The sequence below is a fragment of the Cetorhinus maximus genome, chromosome 20 (genome assembly GCF_964194155.1).
Source record: "Cetorhinus maximus chromosome 20, sCetMax3.hap1.1, whole genome shotgun sequence".
In the NCBI taxonomy this organism is placed as follows: domain Eukaryota; kingdom Metazoa; phylum Chordata; class Chondrichthyes; order Lamniformes; family Cetorhinidae; genus Cetorhinus; species Cetorhinus maximus.
In genome coordinates this window covers 3,532,091-3,553,249 of record NC_135898.1, presented here as the reverse complement: position 1 = coordinate 3,553,249, position 21,159 = coordinate 3,532,091, and the positions used below count along the sequence as shown (strand labels likewise).

Below are 21,159 nucleotides of genomic sequence, written 5' to 3'. Positions count from 1 at the left end.
GAATAATTTGCTGAAGATACCGCTGTTCCTCAGCATATAACAGCCTATTTTAGGATCATAGAATCAAAAAAATTGGAGCTGGAGTAGGTGATTTGGCCCCTCAAGCCTGTTCCACTATTCGGTAATATCATGGCTGATCTGATTGTGGCCTTAACTCCACTTTCCTGTCTGACCCCATAACCCTCGACTCTTTGATAGGTCAAAAATCTGTCTAACTCAGCCAGATTCTTCTGTCTGCAGGGGAGTCAAGGGTTTTGGGGAGGGCAGATGTGTTTGTTCAACTGTACTCATCCATGTTTGTTTTGCTCACAGCGAACACTAGTTGGCCTGGTGAGAGATCTGAGGGGAATTGCCTTTGCCTTCAACGCTAAGACCAGCTTTATGATGTTGTTTGACTGGATGTATCCTTTTTGGCATGTCGAAAACCAAAAAATCTGCCACTTGGAATCAGAAGCTAACTGGAAACAGAACACCTCTATTTCGGATTTTAGTTTGTGTGCTGTTCTACCAGTTTTGTGCAGTTATGAGGCTGTGCCTGGATTCAGGCGCTTTGCCTGAGTACAGTCAGTGTCTCAGAGAGGCTGTGTTACATCGCCCGGTCTTTGCCCTGTGTGATTCCAGGATGGCCTGAAGCCAAGCCGAAGAAGTCCTACACACAACTCACTCGAATGATTTTGGTTGTTTCTTGAGGTGTTTAGACTGTCCAGGTCCCATGTTCGAGAAAATACAATGTGACACAGTTTGAAACACAATACACAGTTTATTAACAGGATGGATTAGAGAGGACTTCCATGGTCCCTTTGGGCTGCCCGTGATCTGCACAGACCAGAATTATTATTGACTCAACAAACACAGAAGTAGAGAAAATGGGTTCATTTGTTGCTAAAGGCACCTTAGTCATTTCAGTGCCTTCACACTGCTTTAGTGTCAATACAAAGGGACTTGGGCTTTCCACAAATATTGATCTTGTGCAGTGTAAAGCATATGTCAAAGCCAAACTGATTGCAAAGTGAATCGAGTTAGACTATGTCCTGTCAGAAATCTCACTCCAGTGTCAAGTTTGGAGTCAATTACAGATCCAGATTGCATTCAGACTATAAAGTGCAAAGCTGCTTCTGTGAATGCTCTCTCTATGGCTACTGATACCTTGAGGCGCTTTTGTTTGTGATCTATTTTAAGAAAGGGATCACCAAGTTCTTTCTAACCAGTGGTTGTGATGATGATATAGCAGGGAATGTGGGAAGTACATTGAGGATTTCATCAGATCCAGCCCAAGTCTAAACGAGCCCTCCCACTGTGCCCACAGGGGGAAGTTCTTCCCAGTGCTCAGTAAATCTGAGACAGCAGCCTGAAAATTACTGTCGGAGATTATCAGATTAGTATGGCATTCCTCTGCTGTTGTAATGAAGGTGATATTAGCCTGTCTCCTGTAAATGTATTAGTTCTCCATCAGACAGAGCATCAGGTGAAAATGTTCAGTAATTGCCAACCAACAGTAACAGTAATTTCTAAGCTGTCCAAGTTTTTAACTCAGTTTTTATCTGCCATCTGCTCAGAGCTGTATATTTCTCAAAGAATGCCTCATACCTTACCTTTGCAATACTGGACACGATCATATATATATCTTGGTAATTTAGGAGCCAAAAACCTAATAACATAAATAGGAGCAGGTGTTGACCATGCAGCCCATTGAACATGTTCCACGATTCAATATGATCATGGCTGATCCCGGGCTTCAACGCTTTTCACCTGCCTGATTCCCGGAGAGACCAAAAATCTGCCTGTCCCAAAGGCACACAAGCTTTGAGCTTTTCAGGGATGTTCCCACATGGAATAATCTCAAGATACGAGCAATGTCCTGTTTTAGAATTATTGCAGATCTCTCAGCTGATGCTTAGTTTAGTAATACACTCAACTCTGAATGAAAAGGTTGTGGGTTCGAGTCCCAGTCCAGAGACTTGAGCACATAGTCCGGCTGACATTTTCAGGTTGATACTGAAGAGGCACTGCACTGTTGGAGATGCATACGGAAGGAGCACTGCACTGCCAGAAATGCATACTGAGAGAAAACTGCACTGTCAGAGGGTCAGCACTGTGGGAACGCTGCACTCTAAGAGGGGCAGTACTGAGAGAGCTGCACTATCAGAGATGCAGCACTAAAGGAGCACTGGATGAAACGCTAAGGCCCGGCTCCCTGTTGCTGAGAACTTTAAGGATCCCATGCCACTCTTCAAGTACAGGGTGGAGAGTTCTCCCAGTGTCTTGGGCAATATTCTTCCCTCAAGCAACACTGCTGAAGGCAGACAAGTTGGTCATTCAGTCCCCGCCTGTGAGATCTTGCTGTGAACAAAATGGTTTTCATGTTTGCTTAAGTAACAGTGACTGTACTTGAACGATAATTGTGAAGCACTGCGAGAGGTTAGTGAGAGAGGCGATAAACGCATTGTACCTTCTTCCAGTCAATCACTTTAACCGCGTTCATAGTTATTATGTAAGCAAATGGACTGTTTTACCTTCATGCAGCCCTTAAAATCTGAACTCCTTTCTCCCTTGTTTACTCAAAGGTTGAAAGAAGTTCCATTTGTTTGAACACTTGATACACTTTCCTTAGCTTCTGTGCTCACAGCTATCCCACCTACATGCCAATACTACAGCGTGTTGTTGAACTTTGGTACCATGACCCAGCCTGTACCACACCCATCCTCAAACTGATGGCTGAACTGGTCCACAACAGGTAAAGTAGCCCTCTGACCATGAATTCTCCTCTGACCTGCAACAAGATATGTCAGTGTGAACAATTTGCTAAATATGGGAGCTAAAAGGTTTGAAACTTTATAGTGGCACTGCCATGATGTGCACACAAGCTTCACTATCTCTGGTATAACGATGCCCTGGAGATTTCACTGTGCCTTGTTGAAGATAATGGTGTTGTTTGGGATAAGATCTGACTCTCTCTCCTGCACTTGAAATGTTTGATTTCTGCTGCCATGATGAGGTTTGCATTCAGACATTGCAGCATTAGAATTGATGTCTTTCCTGTCCCGCTTGCAGGTCACAGCGGCTGCAGTTTGATGTGTCTTCTCCAAATGGGATCCTCCTTTTTCGAGAGACCAGTAAAATGATTACAACCTACGGTCAGTGTGATTTAACTCTGCTCTTACTTTTCTGTGATTGTGTACCTTTCCTGGCCTCCTACCCCAGCTGTTGTTCACCCTCTGTACCCTGCATCAGCTTTTGTTCAGTCTCTATGACGACACCTATATAATCAGGAATGTGGCCTCTTGCTGCACAGGGTAAGGTTCAGCTAAGTATCTCCTACCCTTTGACATCTCTTCTTGCTGCTGGAGCTTTTTTGACTCCTCAGTGCCACTGCCCAAGAGCAGCATCATTTCATGCTGCACCCTACCTCCAGGACCTGACTCTTTATGTCAGTGCTTATAAACTGGTGCATCCTCTGAGGAGGCACTGGCCAATCACTAGGCTCAGGAACAGAGTTCCAAGAACTTGGAAAAGGCAAAATGCAATGGCGGGGGTTGGGAAGTATCGGTCATTTTTATTCTGTATAGATTTTGTCCTTCCTAACTCAAGCTGGTTCAAAGGGGATTATTGTGAGCTGTGTAACAGTAGCATGAATTCCTGCAAGTTATGTGTTTCTTATTTGATTTTTTGTGGAATGTGGGGGTTGCTGGCAAGGCCAACTTTTGTTGCCCTTGAACTGAGTGGTCTTGCTAGGCCATTTCAGAGGGCAGTTAAGAATCCACTTCATTGCTGTGGGTCTGGAGTCACATTTAGGCCAGACCAGGTAAGGATGGCAGATTTCCTTCCCTAAAGGACATTAGTGAACCAGATGGGTTTTTGTGACAATCGATGATAGTTCCCCGTTCACATTATGGAACAGGTTTCGTATTTCAGATTTATTAATTGAACTTAAATTCCACCAGCTGCCATCGTGGGATTTGAACCTGTGTCCCCAGAGCATTAACCTGGGCCTTTAGTCCAGTGATATTATCATACACTTCCGCCTCCCAAGTTATGAGAGTATCACTTTGTGAATGATTAATTCTGACCATCATGTGTGAAGCATGTTGCTACCAACACATTTATTTAAACTGGTGACAGTGCTGCACATCAAATAAGCCCAGAGGATTACAACTCTCACACTAACCCTCTGCCCCTTGCTTGCTGCTGGGAGCGAGAGATTGCGGGGGCACCCCGATGCTATCCTTCAAGTTGCAATGATTTTGCGACAATCATAGCGGAATCTCACTCCTCGCCACATCACTGGCAAAATCTTCATCAGAATCCTTCTGAACTGCTTAGTGCAACATCTTAACTAGGATCAGCTGCCAGAGAGTCAGTGCGGTTTCAGAAAAGGTCCAGGAACCACTGATTAATAATGCTTAAAGTAATATTGGAAACTTTAAGCACATGTGGTTTCCTTCAGGCTCTTCTGATGCCAGGAGCCTGTGTCTATCAAGGAGGCTAGGCTTGGTTGAGCAGTCGCTGGCTACAAGTGCCTCCCACTGATATGGTGTTTGTCATTAGACAGCTCCAGGAGAAATGCCAAGAACAGAACCTCTACACCACGTTTGTTGATCTGACCAAGGCCTTTGACACAGTTGCGAGAGCCTTTGGAAGTTCCCAGGGAAATTCAGCTGCCCTGAGAAATTCATCACAATGGCTTTACAGTTCCACGATGGCATGCTTACATGTGTCCAAAATGTCGGTGAGTCTTCTAACCCAGTCCCAGTCACTAATAGACTTAAACAGGGCTACATGCTAGTGCCAACCCTCTTCAGCATGTTTTACTCCGTCATGCTCTCTGATGCCTTGCATGGTGTTGGTCCTGACATCAAAACCAGATATCGCATGGACGGGAAGCTGCTCAATTTGAGATGACTCTAGACAAAGGCCAAGGTCTCCCAAGGGCATACTTGGCGACTTCCTTTTTTGCCAATGACTGCGCAGTAGCTGGAAGATCAGAGCTGGACATGCAACATAGCATGGACTTGCATGGACTCAAATGCATGCGAAACATCAGCCTTAGAATCATCACCAAGAAAACTGAAGGAATGTACCAGCCTGCTCCAGAAAATCCCTATCTTGTACCCAAGATTTCATTCCATGATCAGAACCTGTCAGCAATGGATAAGTTCATGTATCTCAGCAACAAGCTGTCTTGAGTTATCTGTGTAGAAGATGAGACGCATGCAACAATTGCCAAAGCAAATGTGCCCTTCAGCAGACTTCGAATCAGTCTTGGAATGAAGAGGAGCGAGTCGGCTGATCAAACAAAAGTCTATGGAGCAATAGTCCTGCCCACATTAAAGCAAAGTACTACAGATGCTGGAAACCTGAAAGAAGACCATAAGCTGGAAAAACTCAGTAGGTCAGGCAGTATTTGTGGAGAGTTGGAATTGTGTTGCTGGACTAGTAATCCAGAGACCCAGGGTAATGCTCTGGGGAGTCTGGTTTGAATCCCGCAATGGCAGATGGTAGAATTTGAGTTCAGTAAAATTCAGTGGAATTAAAAGTCTGATAATGACCATGAAGCCATTGTCAATTGCTGTAAAAACCCATCTGGTTCACAAATGTCCTTTAGGGAAGGAAATCTGCCACCCTTACCTGGTCTGGCCTACATGTGACTCCAGACCCACAGCAATGTGGTTGACCCTTAAATGCCCTCTGAACAAGGGCAATTCGGGATGGGCATTAAATGCTGGCCTAGCCAGCGATGCCCACATCCCATAAACAAATAAAAAAAGATTTCATGTTTCAAGTCAATGAACAGAACAGAATAGTCCTGCCCACTCTGCTCCATGTATGTGAGAGTTAGACTGTGTACGAGCATCATGCCAAGAAACTGAACCACTTCCACTTGAGCTGCCTTTGGAAGCTTTTGAAAATTAGATGGCAGGACAAAATACCAAACACTGAGATGCTCACCAGAGCCGTCATGCCAAGCATACATATTGAGACAGTCACAGCTGAGTTGGGCTAGTCATTTTCTTTATTCTTCCATGGGATGTGGACGTCACTGACGAGGCCAACATTTGTTGTCCAATCATAATTGCCCTTGAACTGAGTGGCTTGCTCGGCCATTTCAGAGGGCAGTTAAGAGTCAACCACATTGCTGTGGGTCCGGGGTCATATGTAGGCCAGACCAAGTAAGGACGGCACATTTCCTTCCTTTAATGTTAGCAAACTGGATGGGTTTTTACAACAACTGATGATATTTTCATGGTATTATGAACTGAGACTAGCTTTATGTTCCAGATTTATGAATTGAATTGAAACTCCTCCAGGTGCCATGGTTGGATTTGAACCCATGTGCCCAGAGTATTAGCCTGGGGCCTCTGTACTACAAGCCCATTGACATTACCACGACACCATCATCTCCCCAGAATGCCTAACACTCATTTACCAAAGTGAATCTTCTCTGGAGAGCTATAGTCTGGGTGTCCAAGGACACTCTGAAGGCTTCACTTAGGCATTTTGATTTCAACTTGGAGTCCTGGGAGCTTGTCCACGATCACTGAACCCAGTGGAAACAAAGAAGAAACTGTGCGACCTCCTTCAAAAGCAAGCGCATATCAGAGGCAGAGAGAAAAAACAAGAGGAAATCCCAAGCCAGCAACTCGTCCAATCCTCTGGTATCCTGTCCTATTTGCAGCAGAACCTTCCGGGCAGAGATTGGCCTTAGCAGTCACTCACGTACCCACTGGAACCCCACCAAACACCCCAAGCGATGAATATGATTGGGACCACAACTTTTCACTTTATACACTAATGATGTAGATGAAGGAACTGAGGGCATTCTGGCTAAGTTTGCAGATGATACAAAGATAGGTGGAGGGACAGGTAGTATTGAGGAGGCGGGGAGGCTGCAGAAGGATTTGGACAGGTTAGGAGAATGGGTAAAGAAGTGGCAGATGGAATACAACGTGGGGAAATAGAATTCAGAAATCTGGAGTGCAAAGAGACTTGGGAGTCCTAGTCCAGGATTCTCTTAAGATTAACTTGCAGGTTGAGTCGGTAGTTAGGAAGGCAAATGCAGTGTTGGCATTTATTTCGAGAGGACTAGAATATAAAAGCAGGGATGTGCTGCTGAGGTTTTAATAAGGCTCTGGTCAGACTACATTTAGAATATTGTGAGCAATTTTGGGCCCCGTATCTCAGGAAGGATGTGCTGGTCCTGGGGAGGGTCCAGAGGAGGTTCACGAGAACCATCCCAGGAATGAAAGGCTTAACATATGAGGAACATTTGAGGACTCTGGGTCTATACTCGATGGAGTTTAGAAGGATGAGGGGGGATCTGATTGAAACTTACAGAATACTGAAAAGCCTGGATAGAGTGGACGTGGGGAAGATGTTTCCATTAGTAGGAGAGACTAGGACCCGAGGGCACAGCCCCAGAATAAAGGGAAGACCTTTTAGAACAGAGATGAGGAGAAACTTCTTCAGCCAGAGAGTGGTGAATCTATGGAATTCATTGCCACAGAAGGCTGTGGAGGCCAGGTCATTGAGTGTATTTAAGACCGAGATAGATAGGTTCTTGATTGGTAAGCAGATCAAAGGTTACGGGGAGAAAGCGGGAGAATGGGGTTGAGAAACTTATCAGCTATGATTGAATGGCGGAGCAGACTCGATGGGCCAACTGGCCTAATTTCTGCTCCTATGTCTTATGGTCATCTTCACCTCAAAGGATGAACAATAACGATTGACTGAACACTGAGCTCCCTTTTTCATTTGTACTTCTCCTCTGGCGGTTTCTGTCACACTGCTGGGCTGACAGTGTAACTCTCTTGGCTCTTGCTGCCCTTGCTCAGCGCTGCTGTTTACCACACACACTTTCTGACTCTGCTCTACTGCTGATGTAACATACAGCTTCTTCAGGCACCAGTTCCAGTAGGTCCTCTCTCATTCACCAAAGATTGGCTTGCACAGCAATGTGCACTGACACAAGATAGTAAGTGGAATAGTGGGGGGGTTCACCCAGAATACTGTTTGAAGTGAAAGCATCACTGCAGGATGAGAGGATGTCAGTATAAACTAGGAAGCAGTTCACACACACACAAGAGTAACCAATACCTAATGCTTTCCAGGTTTGGCAGTGGAGGCAGTTAAGTGCTATGAGAGACTAACTGTAAATTTCTGTGGAAGGAGGGACTGTCTATAGTGATCTTTGTGAAACAGTTGGAGATTTAGGAAAGACAAAAAAAGTGTGATCTTTTCTTCTTTGTTTTATTCAAACAGGTAACCGTATCCTCACCTTGGGAGAGGTACCAAAGGACCAAGTTTACGGACTGAAGTTGAAGGGGATTTCCATTTGCTTCTCCATGTTGAAGGCAGCTCTCAGTGGCAACTACGTTAACTTTGGGGTCTTCCGTCTGTATGGTGATGATGCCCTTGACAATGCTTTGCAAACATTCATTAAGCTACTCCTGTCAATCCCTCACAGTGACCTACTGGTTAGTGATCTTACCCTCAGATAGTGCACTTGTCTTTTGGGAACTTGGATAGACTTGGGTTGTTTTTGTTGGAGCAGAGAAGACTGAGGGGTGACCTGATTGAGGCGTACAAGATTATGAGGGGCATGGACAGGGTGGATAGGGAGCAGCTGTTCCCCTTTGATGAAGGGTCAGTCACGAGGGGGCATAAGTTCAAGGTGAGGGGCAGGAGGTTTAGGGGGATGTGAGGAAAAACTTTTTTACCCAGAGGGTGGTGAGGGTCTGGAATGCGCTGCCTGGGAGGGTGGTGGAGGAGGGTTGCCTCACATCCTTTAAAAAGTACCTGGATGAGCACTTGGCACGTCATAACATTCAAGGCTATGGGCCAAGTGCTGGTAAATGGGATTAGGTAGGTGGGTCAGGTGTTTCTCACGTGTCAGTGCAGACTCGATGGGCCGAAGGGCCTCTTCTGCACTGTGTGGTTCTGAGAACGTATTTCCCTGAAAGAATATATTTGAAAGCGTGGGCAGGAGTCTTGGATTTATCCAGGAGCCAGTACAAGTCACACAGCTGAACGTACTTGGAGTGACTGATAACTGCGTGACTCTGCTGCTGGAGGAGTCTGCCACTCAGCCCCTTTGTGTTTGTGCTTGCTCACTCGAATGATGCCTACATCCCAGTAATCTTGAAGGTTTGTCATCTATGTGGGATTCTTCTGTAAGATATTTTGAACTCTTCCTCTTGCAGTGTCTCGTTGAAACTTAACTGTCATGCCTCGTGCTGATGTTACTTTCTCCCCACGGAGAAATGCCCTGTGCCTCCCACCCACACCTCGGTGCTTCAGAACTTCCAGTCACATGGCAGAACTCTTGCTGTGCCATGCAGGAAGGCTGGAATATTTTATGTCTTTCTTTGCAAAGAAGAAACAGTAGAAAATTAAAGCTGCAGTGGAGACCTCCTGGTCAGTAAATTGATTATTGCATGAGGTCTCCTTTCTTTGACTTGGAATCAGAGAAGTTTAGAGCACAGAAGGAGGCAATTCGGCCCATCGTGTCTGTTGGCTCTTTGCTGGAGCAATCCAGCAAACATTCCTCGCTTTCCTCTCCCCACAGCCCTGATTTTTCCTTGGCTTCAATTATTTCTCCAGTTTTCCCAAAAAGCTGCAGTGGTCCCTGCCTCAACCACTGCCTATGGCCTGAGTTTTTCATGCTCCAGCATGTCTCTCTGCTGTTTTATGCTCATTCAAAACTCTTCCGTAGTACAGAAGTCTCTGTTGAATCTCCTCTTAGCCCTCAGCAGCTTAACGTTCCTCTGTTTTCTGCTTTTTTTTTCCCCCAGGATTATCCCAAGCTCAGTCAGTCCTACTATTCCTTGTTAGAAGTTCTCACCCAGGACCACATGAACTTTATTGCCAGCCTGGAACCCCATGTTATCATGTACATTCTCTCCTCTATTTCAGAAGGTCTTACTGCACTGGGTAAGTAATTTGTCTTCATTCACACAGCAAAGAATAGAGCAATGATGAAGATTTTCTTTTTAATGCCTCCCACACAGGAACACAACTTCATGTTTAAGTCTCTAAGCCAAAATGAGTGAGAATTGGATCGAGACAGGTTCATGTTTTATACAAGGTGAACTGCTCACACTCTTGCACCATCTCTTAGTGTGGGCACTTAAATTCACAGAGTTTAGCAGCATGGTGAGCAAAAGTCAAGTACTGGGGGCCTCCCAGGACTGCCAATTCCAGCTCTTTACACCCAGCAGTGGAGCCTGCAAAGGTCCACTGGCACGGCCCTGACTCGCTGGTTTGTCTCTGTTTGAATGTTGTGGGACTGGAGGGTTGGAAAGGGCTGTTTAAGCACTTCTCCCTCACAGCAAGATAAATCAGATTAACTAAACATGTTGTTGACAACTTCAGATCAGTACAAGTTAATGAGAACATGGACTCAATCGACTACGTATTAAAGACCAGATAAAAACTTGGTGTTCATGATGCTGGTTGAGTGTTAAATACTGTCCGGGGCACCAAGGAGAGCTCTGCTGCTCTTCTGTCAACTGTGCTATGTGACCTGCCTTGTATCACATCTGAAAGATGGCACCTCTGACAGTGCAGCACTCCCCTAATTCTGACACTGGGAGTTTCAGCTTAGATTAAGTGCTCCACGTTGGAGAGGAACTCAAACCCACAACCTTCTGACTCAAAGGCAGGAGAACTACCCACTGAGCCACAGCTGACGCTATGGGATGTAGGATGTAAAGTCGTGAATAGAATATCCTGCAGGTCATAGAATGATTGTAGCACAGTAGGAGGCCATTTGGCCTATCATGTCCATGCTAGCTCTCTGTAAGAGCTACTCAGCTAGTCCTTGCCTTTTTTCCCATAGCCCTGCAGTTCTTTTCTCTTCAGATAATTATCCAATTCACCTTTGGAAGTCACAATTAAATCTGCCACCACCACACTCCCAGGCAGTGCATTCCAGATCCTAACCATTCGCTGCTTAACAAAGATTTTTCTCATGTCACTGTAGCTTCTTTTGCCAATCACCTTAAATGGGTGCCCTCTAGTTCCTGATCTTTCCACCAATGGGAGCAGTTTCTCCTTATCTGCTTTGTACAAACACCTCATGATTTTGAACATCTCTGTCAGATCTTCTCTCAACCTCCTGTAAGGAGAACAGCCCCAGATTCACCATTCTATCCATTCAACTGAAGTCCCTTATTCCTGGAACCATTTTCATAAATATTTTCTGCACTTTCTACAATGCCGTCATATCCTTCCTAAAGTGTGGTGACCAGAGCCGGACACAATACTCCAGTTGCGGCCAAACCAGTGTTTTAGAAAAGTTCGCCTTCAACTTAAAATAAAAACCAAAATTGCTGGAAAAACTCAACAGGTCTGGCAGCATGTGATAGTAGGAGATTTTAACTTTCCACATATTGACTGGGACTCCCATACTGTAAAAGGGCTGGATGGCTTGGAGTTTGTCAAATGTGTTCAGGAAAGTTTTCTAAATCAATATATAGAGGTACCAATGAGAGAGGATGCAATACTTGATCTCCTATTAGGGAACCAGTCAGGTCAGGTGACAGAAGTATGTGTAGGTGAACATTTTGGGTCCAGTGACCACAATGTCATTAGTTTTAAGTTAATTATGGATAAGGATAGGTCTGGTCCTCGAGTTGAGATTCTAAATTGGAGAAAGGCCAATTTTGTGGAAATGAGAAAGAATCTAGGAAGAGTGGATTGGGATAAGTTGTTTTCTGGCAAGGATGTGTTCAGTAAGTGGAAGGCATTCAAAGGCGAAATATTGAGTGTGCAGAGTTTGCATGTTCCTGTCAGGATTAAAGGCAAAGTTAACAGGCATAGGGAACCTTGGTTTTCAAGGGCTGTTGGCAATCTGGTTAAGAAGAAGAGAGAGGTGTATAGCAGGTATAGGCAACAAGGAGCAAATGAGGTACTTGTAGAGTATAGAAAATGTAAAAAAAATACTAAAGAAGGAAATCAGGAAGGCAAAAAGAAGACATGAGGTTGCTTTGGCAGATAATGTGAAGGTAAACCCGAAGGGTTTCTACAAGTATATTATGAGTAAATGGATAGTAAGGGACACAATTGGTCCCCTTGAAGATCAGAGTGGTCGTCTATGTGTGGAGCCTCACGAGATGGGGGAGATCTTAAACAGTTTTTTGTATCAGTATTTACTCAGGAAACTGGCATAGTGTATAAGGAAGGAAGGGAAACAAGCAGTAGTGTCATGGAACATATAGAGATTAAAGAGGAGGAGGTGCTTGCTGCCTTACAGCGAATAAAGGTAGATAAATCCCCCGGGCCTGACATGATATTCCCTCGGACCTTGAGGGAGACTAGTGTAGAAATTGCAGGGGCCCTGGCAGAAATATTTAAAATGTCTTTAGCTACGGGTGAGGTGCCGGAGGATTGGAGGGTAGCTCATGTTTTTCCGTTGTTTAAAAAAGGCTCCAAAAGTAAACCAGGTAATTACAGGCCAGTGAGCCTGACGTCAGTAGTAGGTAAATTATTGGAAGGTGTTCTGAGAGATCGGATATACAATTATTTGGACAGCCAAGGGCTGATTAAGGATAGTCAGCATGGCTTTGTGCGTGGTAGGTCGTGTTTAACAAACCTTGTAGAGTTTTTCGAGGAGGTTACCAAGAAAGTAGATGAAGGAAAGGCTGTGGATGTTGTCTACATGGACTTTAGTAAGGCCTTTGACAAGGTCCCGCATGGGAGGTTAGTTCAGAAGGTTCAGACACTTGGTATCCATGGAGAGGTTGTAAACTGGATTCGAAATTGGCTGTGTGGGAGAAGACAGAGAGTGGTAGTGGATGATTGCTTCTCAGACTGGAGGTCTGTGACTAGTGGTGTGCCTCAGGGATCTGTACTGGGACCATTGTTATTTGTTGTCTATATCAATGAGTTGGATGATAATGTGGTAAATTGAATCAGCAAGTTTGCTGATGACACTAAGATTGGAGGCGTTGTGGACAGCGAGGAAGGCTTTCAAAGCTTGCAGAGGGATCTGGACCATCTGGAAAAATGGGCCAGAAAATGGCAGAAGAATTTAATGCGGAAAAGTGTGAGGGGTTGCATTTTGGAAGGACAAACCAAGGTAGGACATACACAGTAAATGATAGGGCACTGAGGAGTGCGGAGGAACAAAGGGATCTGGGAGTTCAGATGCATAATTCCCTGAAGGTGGCGTCACAGGTAGACAGGGTTGTAAAGAAAGCTTTTGGTATACTGGCCTTCATAAATCAAAGTATTGAGTATAGGAGTTGGGATGTTATGGTGAGGTTGTATAAGACATTGGTGAGGCCAACTTTGGAGTATTGTGTGCAGTTCTGGTCACCTAACTACAGGAAGGATATCAGTAAGATTGAGAGAGTGCAGAGAAGATTTACTAGGATGTTGCCGGGTCTTAAGGAGTTGAGTTACAGGGAAAGATTAAACAGGTTAGGACTTTATTCCTTGGAGCGTAGAAGAATGAGGGGAGATTTGATAGAAGTTTACAAAATTATGAGGGGTATAGACAGAGTAAATGCGAGTAGGCTCTTTCCACTTAGATTAGGAGAGATAAACACGAGAGGACATGGCTTTAGGGTGAAAGGGGAGAGGTTTAGGGGGAACATTAGGGGGAACTTCTTCACTCAGAGAGTGGTGAGAGTGTGGAACGAGCTGCCATCTGACGTGGTAAATGCGGGCTCACTCTTAAATTTTAAGAATAAGTTGGATAGATACATGGATGGGAGAGGTCTGGAGGGTTATGGACTAGGTGCAGATCAATGGGACTAGCGGAGTAATATTTCGGCACAGGCTAGAAGGGCCGAATGGCCTGTTTTCTGTGCTGTAGTGTTCTATGGTTCTATGTGTGGAGAGAAACAGAGGGCAGAATCTTGCCCTTGGATGGCGTGCGGGCCCCACTGGTTTGGCAGCGGGCGGGCAGCTGACCCCCGCCACTGAAACGGGGCCCGCCGCCATTTTAAGTGGGCAGGCCAATGAAGGCCTGCCCGACGGAAAGCGCTATGCACTTCGTGTTCCGGGGGGGCGGGGGGGAATCCCCACCTGTCAAAGTGCACTCTTTCGTGCATGTGCGCACTGCTCCCTGAGACAAAGTCCTGTCTCAGGGAGATCAGTGACAGTCCGAAAAACTTTAAAAATACAAAAAAATAAAAAATTATTAACATGTCCCCCTCATGTGACAATGTCACACAAGATGGGACATTTTAATAAAGACCACATTAACTTTATTAATTTTTTAAAATACAGACATGAAACTTCATCCCACCAGTGGATGAGGTTTGATGTATTATCAGAAGCCCGCCGGGGCTCCTGGCCTGCCCACCAGCCTTAAGGTTGGACGGGCAGGTCTTTAATTACTTTAACTAGCCTGTCAATGTTCTCAATTGGCCATTGACAGGTCGGCGGGTGGACAGCTGATTTCGCTGTCCGCCCGCCTTCCTAAAAATTTAAATTTTGGGGTTTCCTCCCAACGTCATCCCGCGTCATTTTCCCCTCAGTGACCAGGCCCCGACCCCAAATCGCCGAGGGGAAAATCCTGGCCAGAGCTAATGTTTCACGTCCATATGACTCTTCTTCATACGGACTCAAAACTTTAGCAGATATTGCCAGACCTGCTGAGTTTTTTGAGCATTTTTTGCTTTTATTTCCGATTTCCAGCATCCGTAGTATTTTGCTTTCACCTTCAACTTCCTGACTTTTGTATTCAGTGCCTCCATTTATACAGCCAGGGATCCCATATGGTTGATATGATGCGTCTAGTGTGTGGGTGAGCTGTCCATTTTTGTGTGCTAGTTTACTACTCATTTTCAGCCTACGCCACTGGCTAGCAGCAATGAGAAAAAGAGAGGCAGATGTGTAAGTCTCTCCCTGTCAGTACACAGCCTCTCCATCAGCGAGTCCTCAGCTGTGCCTCTTCGTGGAGATACAAGGAAATTGGGTCCCTTATGGCCCCAGGATAAAGCTTCAGAGAAACTTGGAGGAAGCTTGATCACCAGACATGCAGTGTGCAGGCCCACTGGCATGTGGACACACCCATGCACTCATGAACCAAACTCCCAGCTAAATAGCTCCACTGCCTTGCAGAAACCTCAGGAGAGTTGAAGGGTAAGGGAGTAAACCCTAACAAAAAATTCTGGAGTGGAGCCCAAAGGTGGACTGATGTCTAAATATGTCATCTTTTCAGCAACTCCTGCAACCGAGCCTGTGTCAAACATAGTACTTTGCATTCCTTTGGGCTCAGGGGGGAAGGTCGAGAGGGACTCCCTAATGTTTGAGCAGCCCAGGGCCTCCATACATTTTGCCCAGACTTGCGGCTTGTAGAGGACTCTCCAGTTTTGCTGCAAAGCGTTAACACAGTGGACAGGCTTAACACAGAGTTGACCACAATGTTGCAAACCATCGTCTTATGAGATGGAAGGATGCCACAGTAGCGATGAGGCAAAAAGAACCAAGAACTTGATGTTTGTTGCTGGTTTGTTTTCAGACACAATGGTGTGTACAGGTTGCTGCTCAAGTCTGGACCACATTGTAACATACCTCTTCAAGCAGCTGTCTCGCAGCACAAAGAAACGAACAACACCGCTATCCCAGGAGAGTGACCGTTTCCTACACATCATGCAGCAGCACCCTGAAATGATTCAGCAGGTAATTCCTGGCACATGTTCAAAACTCTGATATCAGAGGCTCCAGTCATCCCCTCACGACCTCTGCCCCCTCCCTATCTCTGTAGTCTCTTCCAGCCCAAAAACCCTCCACAATATCTGCACTCTTCCAATTCCAATCTCTTGCATATCCCTGATTTTAATTAATCCTCCATTAGCTGCCGTGCTTTTAGTTGCCTGGGCCCTAAGCTCTGGAATCCCCTCCTTAGACCTGTCCATCTGTCTGTCCTCTTTTAAGTCACTCCTTAAAAGCTGCCTTCTGGACCAAGCTTTTGGTCACATGTGCAAATATTTTCTTAGGTGGTTCAGTGTTAAATCTTATTTGATAATGTTCCTGTGAAATGCATGGAGATATTTTACTCTATTAACAGTGTAATATAAATAACATAAATGTAGGTTATAGTTAGTTGACTGCTCTTGCTCTTTCCAAAGAAATGTAGAGCAGAATGCTGTCCAGTTACATTGCTGACAGGTAGCACTGGTTGTGGAGTGCAGGTGTGATGTTTAATGACAAAACTCATCCTATCTCATTAAGGCTTGGCACAGGCCACACTAAATCATGACTGATGCTTGCAAACTGCTATGGTCAATCAGAGGGCAGTCAGGAGTGTGAAAACATCAATTTGAATTTGTATAAGACACTAGTTAGGCCTCATCTGGAGGACGGTGTCCAGTTCTGGGCCCCATACTTGAAGAAGGATGTGGAGGCATTGGAGAGAGTACAAAGGAGATTCAGAAGAATGATTCCCGGGATAAAGAACTGTAGCTATAAGGATAAATTGGAGAGGTTGAGTCTGTGTTCATTGGAGAAAAGAGGGCTGAGAGGAGACTTGATTGAGGTATTCAAGATCCTGAGGGGTATGGACAGGGTAAATAGTGAGAAACTGTCCCCACTCAAGAGAACATTGAGCACCAGAGGGCACAGATTCAAAATAATTGGCAAAAGGAGTAAATGCGATATGAGGAAAAATGTTTTTACCCAGAGGGTGGTTGCAGTCTGGAATGCTATTCCTGAGAGGGTGGTGGAGGCAGGTTCGATCAAGGTATTCAAAAGGGAATTTGATTGCTACCTGAAAAGACGAGTGTGCAGGATTACGGGGATAAGGCAAGGGAGTGGGACTAGGGAGAATGCTCTTTCAGAGAGCCAGTGCAAACTCGATGGGCCGAATGGCCTCCTTCTGCACTGTAAAGATTCTGTGGGTCAATGTTAAGAACACTGCTCTTTTGATATACCCATGTCCAGCTCATTAATGTGTACAGGGCACAATTTCAAAGATAGCAGGAAACTTGAAACACAGAAACATTGGAAACAATGATGGCAGCAAATTTGAGTAGAACAGGGACAAAATGGGGGAGAATGAGGCAGATGAAGTTTAATGTAGAGAAGATGGAGAAGGGACAATTTGAACTAAATGATGCAATCTTAAAGGGGATTCAGGAACCGAAACACAGGGGTGTATGTACACGAATGTTTGACAGTGCCAGGACAAGTTGAGAAGGCTGTGAAAGAAGCATATGGGATCTTTGATCTCATTAATAGAACAAGACTAAATATGCAAAAGAGAGGGGGTTATCGTCAACCTTCCTGAATCAGTCATTCGGCCTCAGCTGGAGTCTTGTGTCCAGTTCTGGGCACTGCACTCCTGGAAGGGCGTCAAGGCTTTGGAGGGGGTGGGGAGCAACTTCGCTGGATGAGGGACTTCAGGTTAAGTGGAGAAACCGGAGAAGCTGGGATTCTTCTCCTGCTTGAGCAGCAACGATTAGAATGCAATTTGATGAACTGATTGAAATTCGGGAATGTTTCTGATAGTACAAAAAGGAGAAATTGTTTCCAGTAGCAGAAGGGCTCATAACCATAAGACACAGTTTAAGGTGATACTTAAAAGAACCAAAGGCACAACGAGGAAAACTGTTTTACACAACCTGTTTTTATGTGTGCTGGTATGCTGTGCTTGAAAGGGTGGCAGGGGCAGATTCAGTGCTAACATCCAAAAGAGAACTGGATAAATACTTAAAGAGAAAAAACTTTGGAGGGCTATGAGGAAAGGGTGGGAATGAGATTAACATGGTTAGCTTGATCAAAGAGCTGGCACAGACTAGATGGACTGAATAGCTTCCTTCTGTAATGTATGATTCTCATACGGTGTACGATGTCCTATACTTGATTCGTTCCCAGTGCATAAAATTTCTTCCAGCTGTCTTCTCGATTTATGTTGATGTCTCTGAACCCTTTTCCAGCTCTTAATATTGTGGGTTCTTGCTACAGATGCTGTCCACAGTTCTGAACATTATCATCTTTGAAGACTGCAGAAATCAGTGGTCCATGTCACGCCCGCTGCTTGGATTAATTCTCCTAAATGAAAAGGTGAGGTCTGAGGCCATTAAATTTCCGAGCTTTGGCAACAAGAGCGGCTCCAGTAGATGTGGACGAACTTGTGGGCTATGTTGGAAAGACGCCAGGGTAGTCATTGCCTAGTGCACTGTACATCACTTAGAATTCCTCAACAAGAGGGGGCAGGAGAAGAAGAAACATTGCTTTTTTGCTGTGTCATTCACTTTGTGATGTCCCAAACTACTTCACGGCCATGTCCTGACTTTCTGAAGTGTTATGCAGGCGAACACAATAGCAGTAAATGAGATGAAAGTCCAGGTAATCTGTTTGGAGCTGGGACACTGGGAGACGTCCCTGCTCTACAAGTAAGATCTTTATATCCATCCGAACTGGCAGACAGGGCTTTGACTGAACATCCCACCTTAAAGTCGCCCCCAATAGTGCAGCACTCGCTCAGCATTGCACTGAGCGTCAACCTAGATGATATTCTCAAGTCTTGGATTGGGACTTTGAACTCAGACCTTTGTGACTCAATGGCCCCATAAATGACTCAACTTGTTTCACCCAGTTTTTTAATCTGTTTCAGGCACAGTGCGAAGGGTTAACTGTTAATGCTGCCAAATGTTTGCTCTGCTGGAGTTGCCTCACTGCTGTGACAGTGAGGGCCAACTGCTTTTTATGCAGCAAAGTTAATAATAAATCCATGCTGTGTCTAAAATTTTCCCCAAATGCATCCCGTGCTTGAGCAGTCATTCATTCTGCTGCTGCACGTGCAGACCTCATCCTTTACTGCAGTTTGCTAGTCTCTGCCAAGCCTCCATCACCACTTTCTTTGATTGCTACCCAAAGCACCTATCTACTACCATCCCCTCCCCCTGCCCCCTGCTTAATATTGGTTGTTTATAGGCAGGACTGTACTCATGAGCAATGCCTTCCACAGCCAAACAGCCCACTGTCTAGAGCGGCCAGATTATGGCAGATACCGCCTTGGTTTAAAATCTCTTCTTGAAGTCACACTTAACACTGCAGCACTCCCTCGGGATTGCACGGGGAGTGTGAGCCTAGGTCACATGCTCAAGTCCTGAAGAGGGCCTTGAACTCTCAAGTTTGTGACTCAGAGGGGAGAGTGCAACCTACTAAGGCTTTTTAAAATCTCTTTACACTGGGGAATAGAAACCGGCACATTTGAAACCATATCACAGGAAAGGATTGTCTCTGTGTGTGAGCAAGGTTGCTAATGCTAATCTTTCTCCCAATTTGTTTGTTTCTTCCTCCTCCTCCCACCACCCCCCATCTCACCACCTCCTACAGTATTTTGCTGATTTGAGGAACAGCATAGTGAACAGCCAACCTCCAGAGAAGCAGCAAGCCATGCACCTCTGCTTTGAGAACCTGATGGAAGGGATTGAACGCAACTTACTGACCAAGAACAGAGACAGGTCAGAGCTTGATAATTAGGACAGTTACATGCTCGAGTGTGTGAAGTGTAACAAGGGTGTTGCTTGTAATTCCAAAGATTGACAATGCATTTTACCAAGCAAGTGCTTCATGCAGAGAAAATCACATGTTTTCAGTCTATGGCAATACCAGCTTCATTTGTGATGCCAAAATCCCAACAAGAAATTTTTCTGTGATGTGTTAACATTTCAATCTACTCAGAAACTGACAATTTTCAGGTGCTGGGGCTGCGCGCTGTGGTATGTACTTGGAGAGTTTTACCTGTGTCAGGTAGTTGAGTGTTGAAAGGGGGGTGTGGGTTGATAGAGATGTACATTAACCTCCTGTTGCTTTTATCACTCCTCAGATTCACCCAGAACCTCTCGGTGTTTCGTAGAGAAGTGAACGACTCAATGAAGAACTCGACGTACGGTGTCAACAGCAGCGACATGATGAGCTGACGTCTGTCTGAATCTCACCTCCCACGTGGTTGGAAGGGGTCAAGGAAGGGAGGGAAGTGCATCTGTGATGTTACACGGGAGGGGGGGGTGGAGGGAAGAGGCAGAGTTCAGTCGGACAGCTCCCAGGGGTCGCAGGTACAAGGGCAGCGCCCACAGCTCCCCCTCCTCAATTCCCCAGCATCGGACTGCAGGACTTGTCACTGTCCCTCCCTTCGACAACAAAATTATGGCAGCGAGTGCTTTTGTGTTCTCGCCCCCTCATCTGCCTTGTATAAACTTGTACATTTTTTTTTCTTAAGACATTTTGAACAATGTTTATATGAAATCAATTAAAAGAGAGAGAGAAACGAAAGAGTTGTGATTGAAATTTTTAGAGTTGGGAGCACGATGTTGAGAGACTTGGATGATGTGCAACAAGGGGCGATGTAAGGTAGTTGGGGTGGAATGAGTGTGGGAGTTCAGTTAGATACAGAGCTCCGTGTAATCCAAGAGCAGGACTTAATCTATACAAATAATGACAAAAAAGAAACTTAACAACTAATGCAGAATTAGCTCCAAGTACCAATTGTCCGTCATATTTTTCCAACAATTGTTCCGGTAGTGATTAGGGAATTTCTGTAAAAGAGGTAACAGAAACCATTGCTGCTAATTATGTGTTGAGCACAGCTCGTTTATATTCACCAAGGAACAGAAAACCAATGGATTATATATTTTTATTGTTCCTTTCCACTGAATGTTCTGACTAAACACATTTCCGAATCACTGCGTGATCAGGTAGGTTGGTATGTAAGAATGTTTGCTGCATATAGTGTAAGCATTGTGACTGCGAATAAAATGTCAATGGTTTGTACTGAAAGTAGTCTCCCGTTGGTTCAAGTGTGCAGAGGAAAAGCAGTCGTCTACAGGAGTGGGTGAGCTTATCCCCAGCACTTCCCCCTGTTGTCTTCACTCTTCACCTTCCACCATCCTCCTTTTCCCCAGCCACATTCTCCCCCTCCCTATCCTGCTGGCCCCATCCCCACCCCCTCCCCTCCACTGCTCCTCCCTGTCCCCTGGCCCCTTCCTGTCTCCTCCCCGTTCCCATCTCCTCCCCATCCCCTCAACCCCTCCTCGACCCCTCCCCGTTCCCAACTCTTCCCTGTTCCCTCGTCCCCCTCCTCATCGCCCACTCCATCCCCTCGTCCTTCCCCTCGCTCCCCTCCCCATCCCCTCGCTCCCCACCCTGTCCGCTCGGTCCCCTCCCCGTCCCCTGGTACCCCCCTCTTCCACCCTCCCTCCTTTC

The 21,159-nt window shown here is 45.5% G+C and overlaps 1 protein-coding gene across 1 annotated transcript in view; it reads left to right on the top strand.

The window, feature by feature from the left end:
* xpo7 (exportin 7) overlaps positions 1-20,229 on the top strand; it is an 84,554-nt gene extending 64,325 nt beyond the window's left edge. The window contains exons 20-28 of the mRNA XM_078565402.1: positions 313-401; positions 2,627-2,734; positions 3,052-3,134; positions 8,257-8,471; positions 9,789-9,927; positions 15,470-15,630; positions 17,914-18,012; positions 19,291-19,418; positions 19,784-20,229. Of these exons, the coding sequence (XP_078421528.1) occupies positions 313-401; positions 2,627-2,734; positions 3,052-3,134; positions 8,257-8,471; positions 9,789-9,927; positions 15,470-15,630; positions 17,914-18,012; positions 19,291-19,418; positions 19,784-19,877 (1,116 nt within the window). The 3' untranslated portion in view covers positions 19,878-20,229. The remainder of the gene's footprint in view (positions 1-312; positions 402-2,626; positions 2,735-3,051; positions 3,135-8,256; positions 8,472-9,788; positions 9,928-15,469; positions 15,631-17,913; positions 18,013-19,290; positions 19,419-19,783) is intronic.
* The last annotated feature ends 930 nt before the right edge of the window (positions 20,230-21,159 follow it).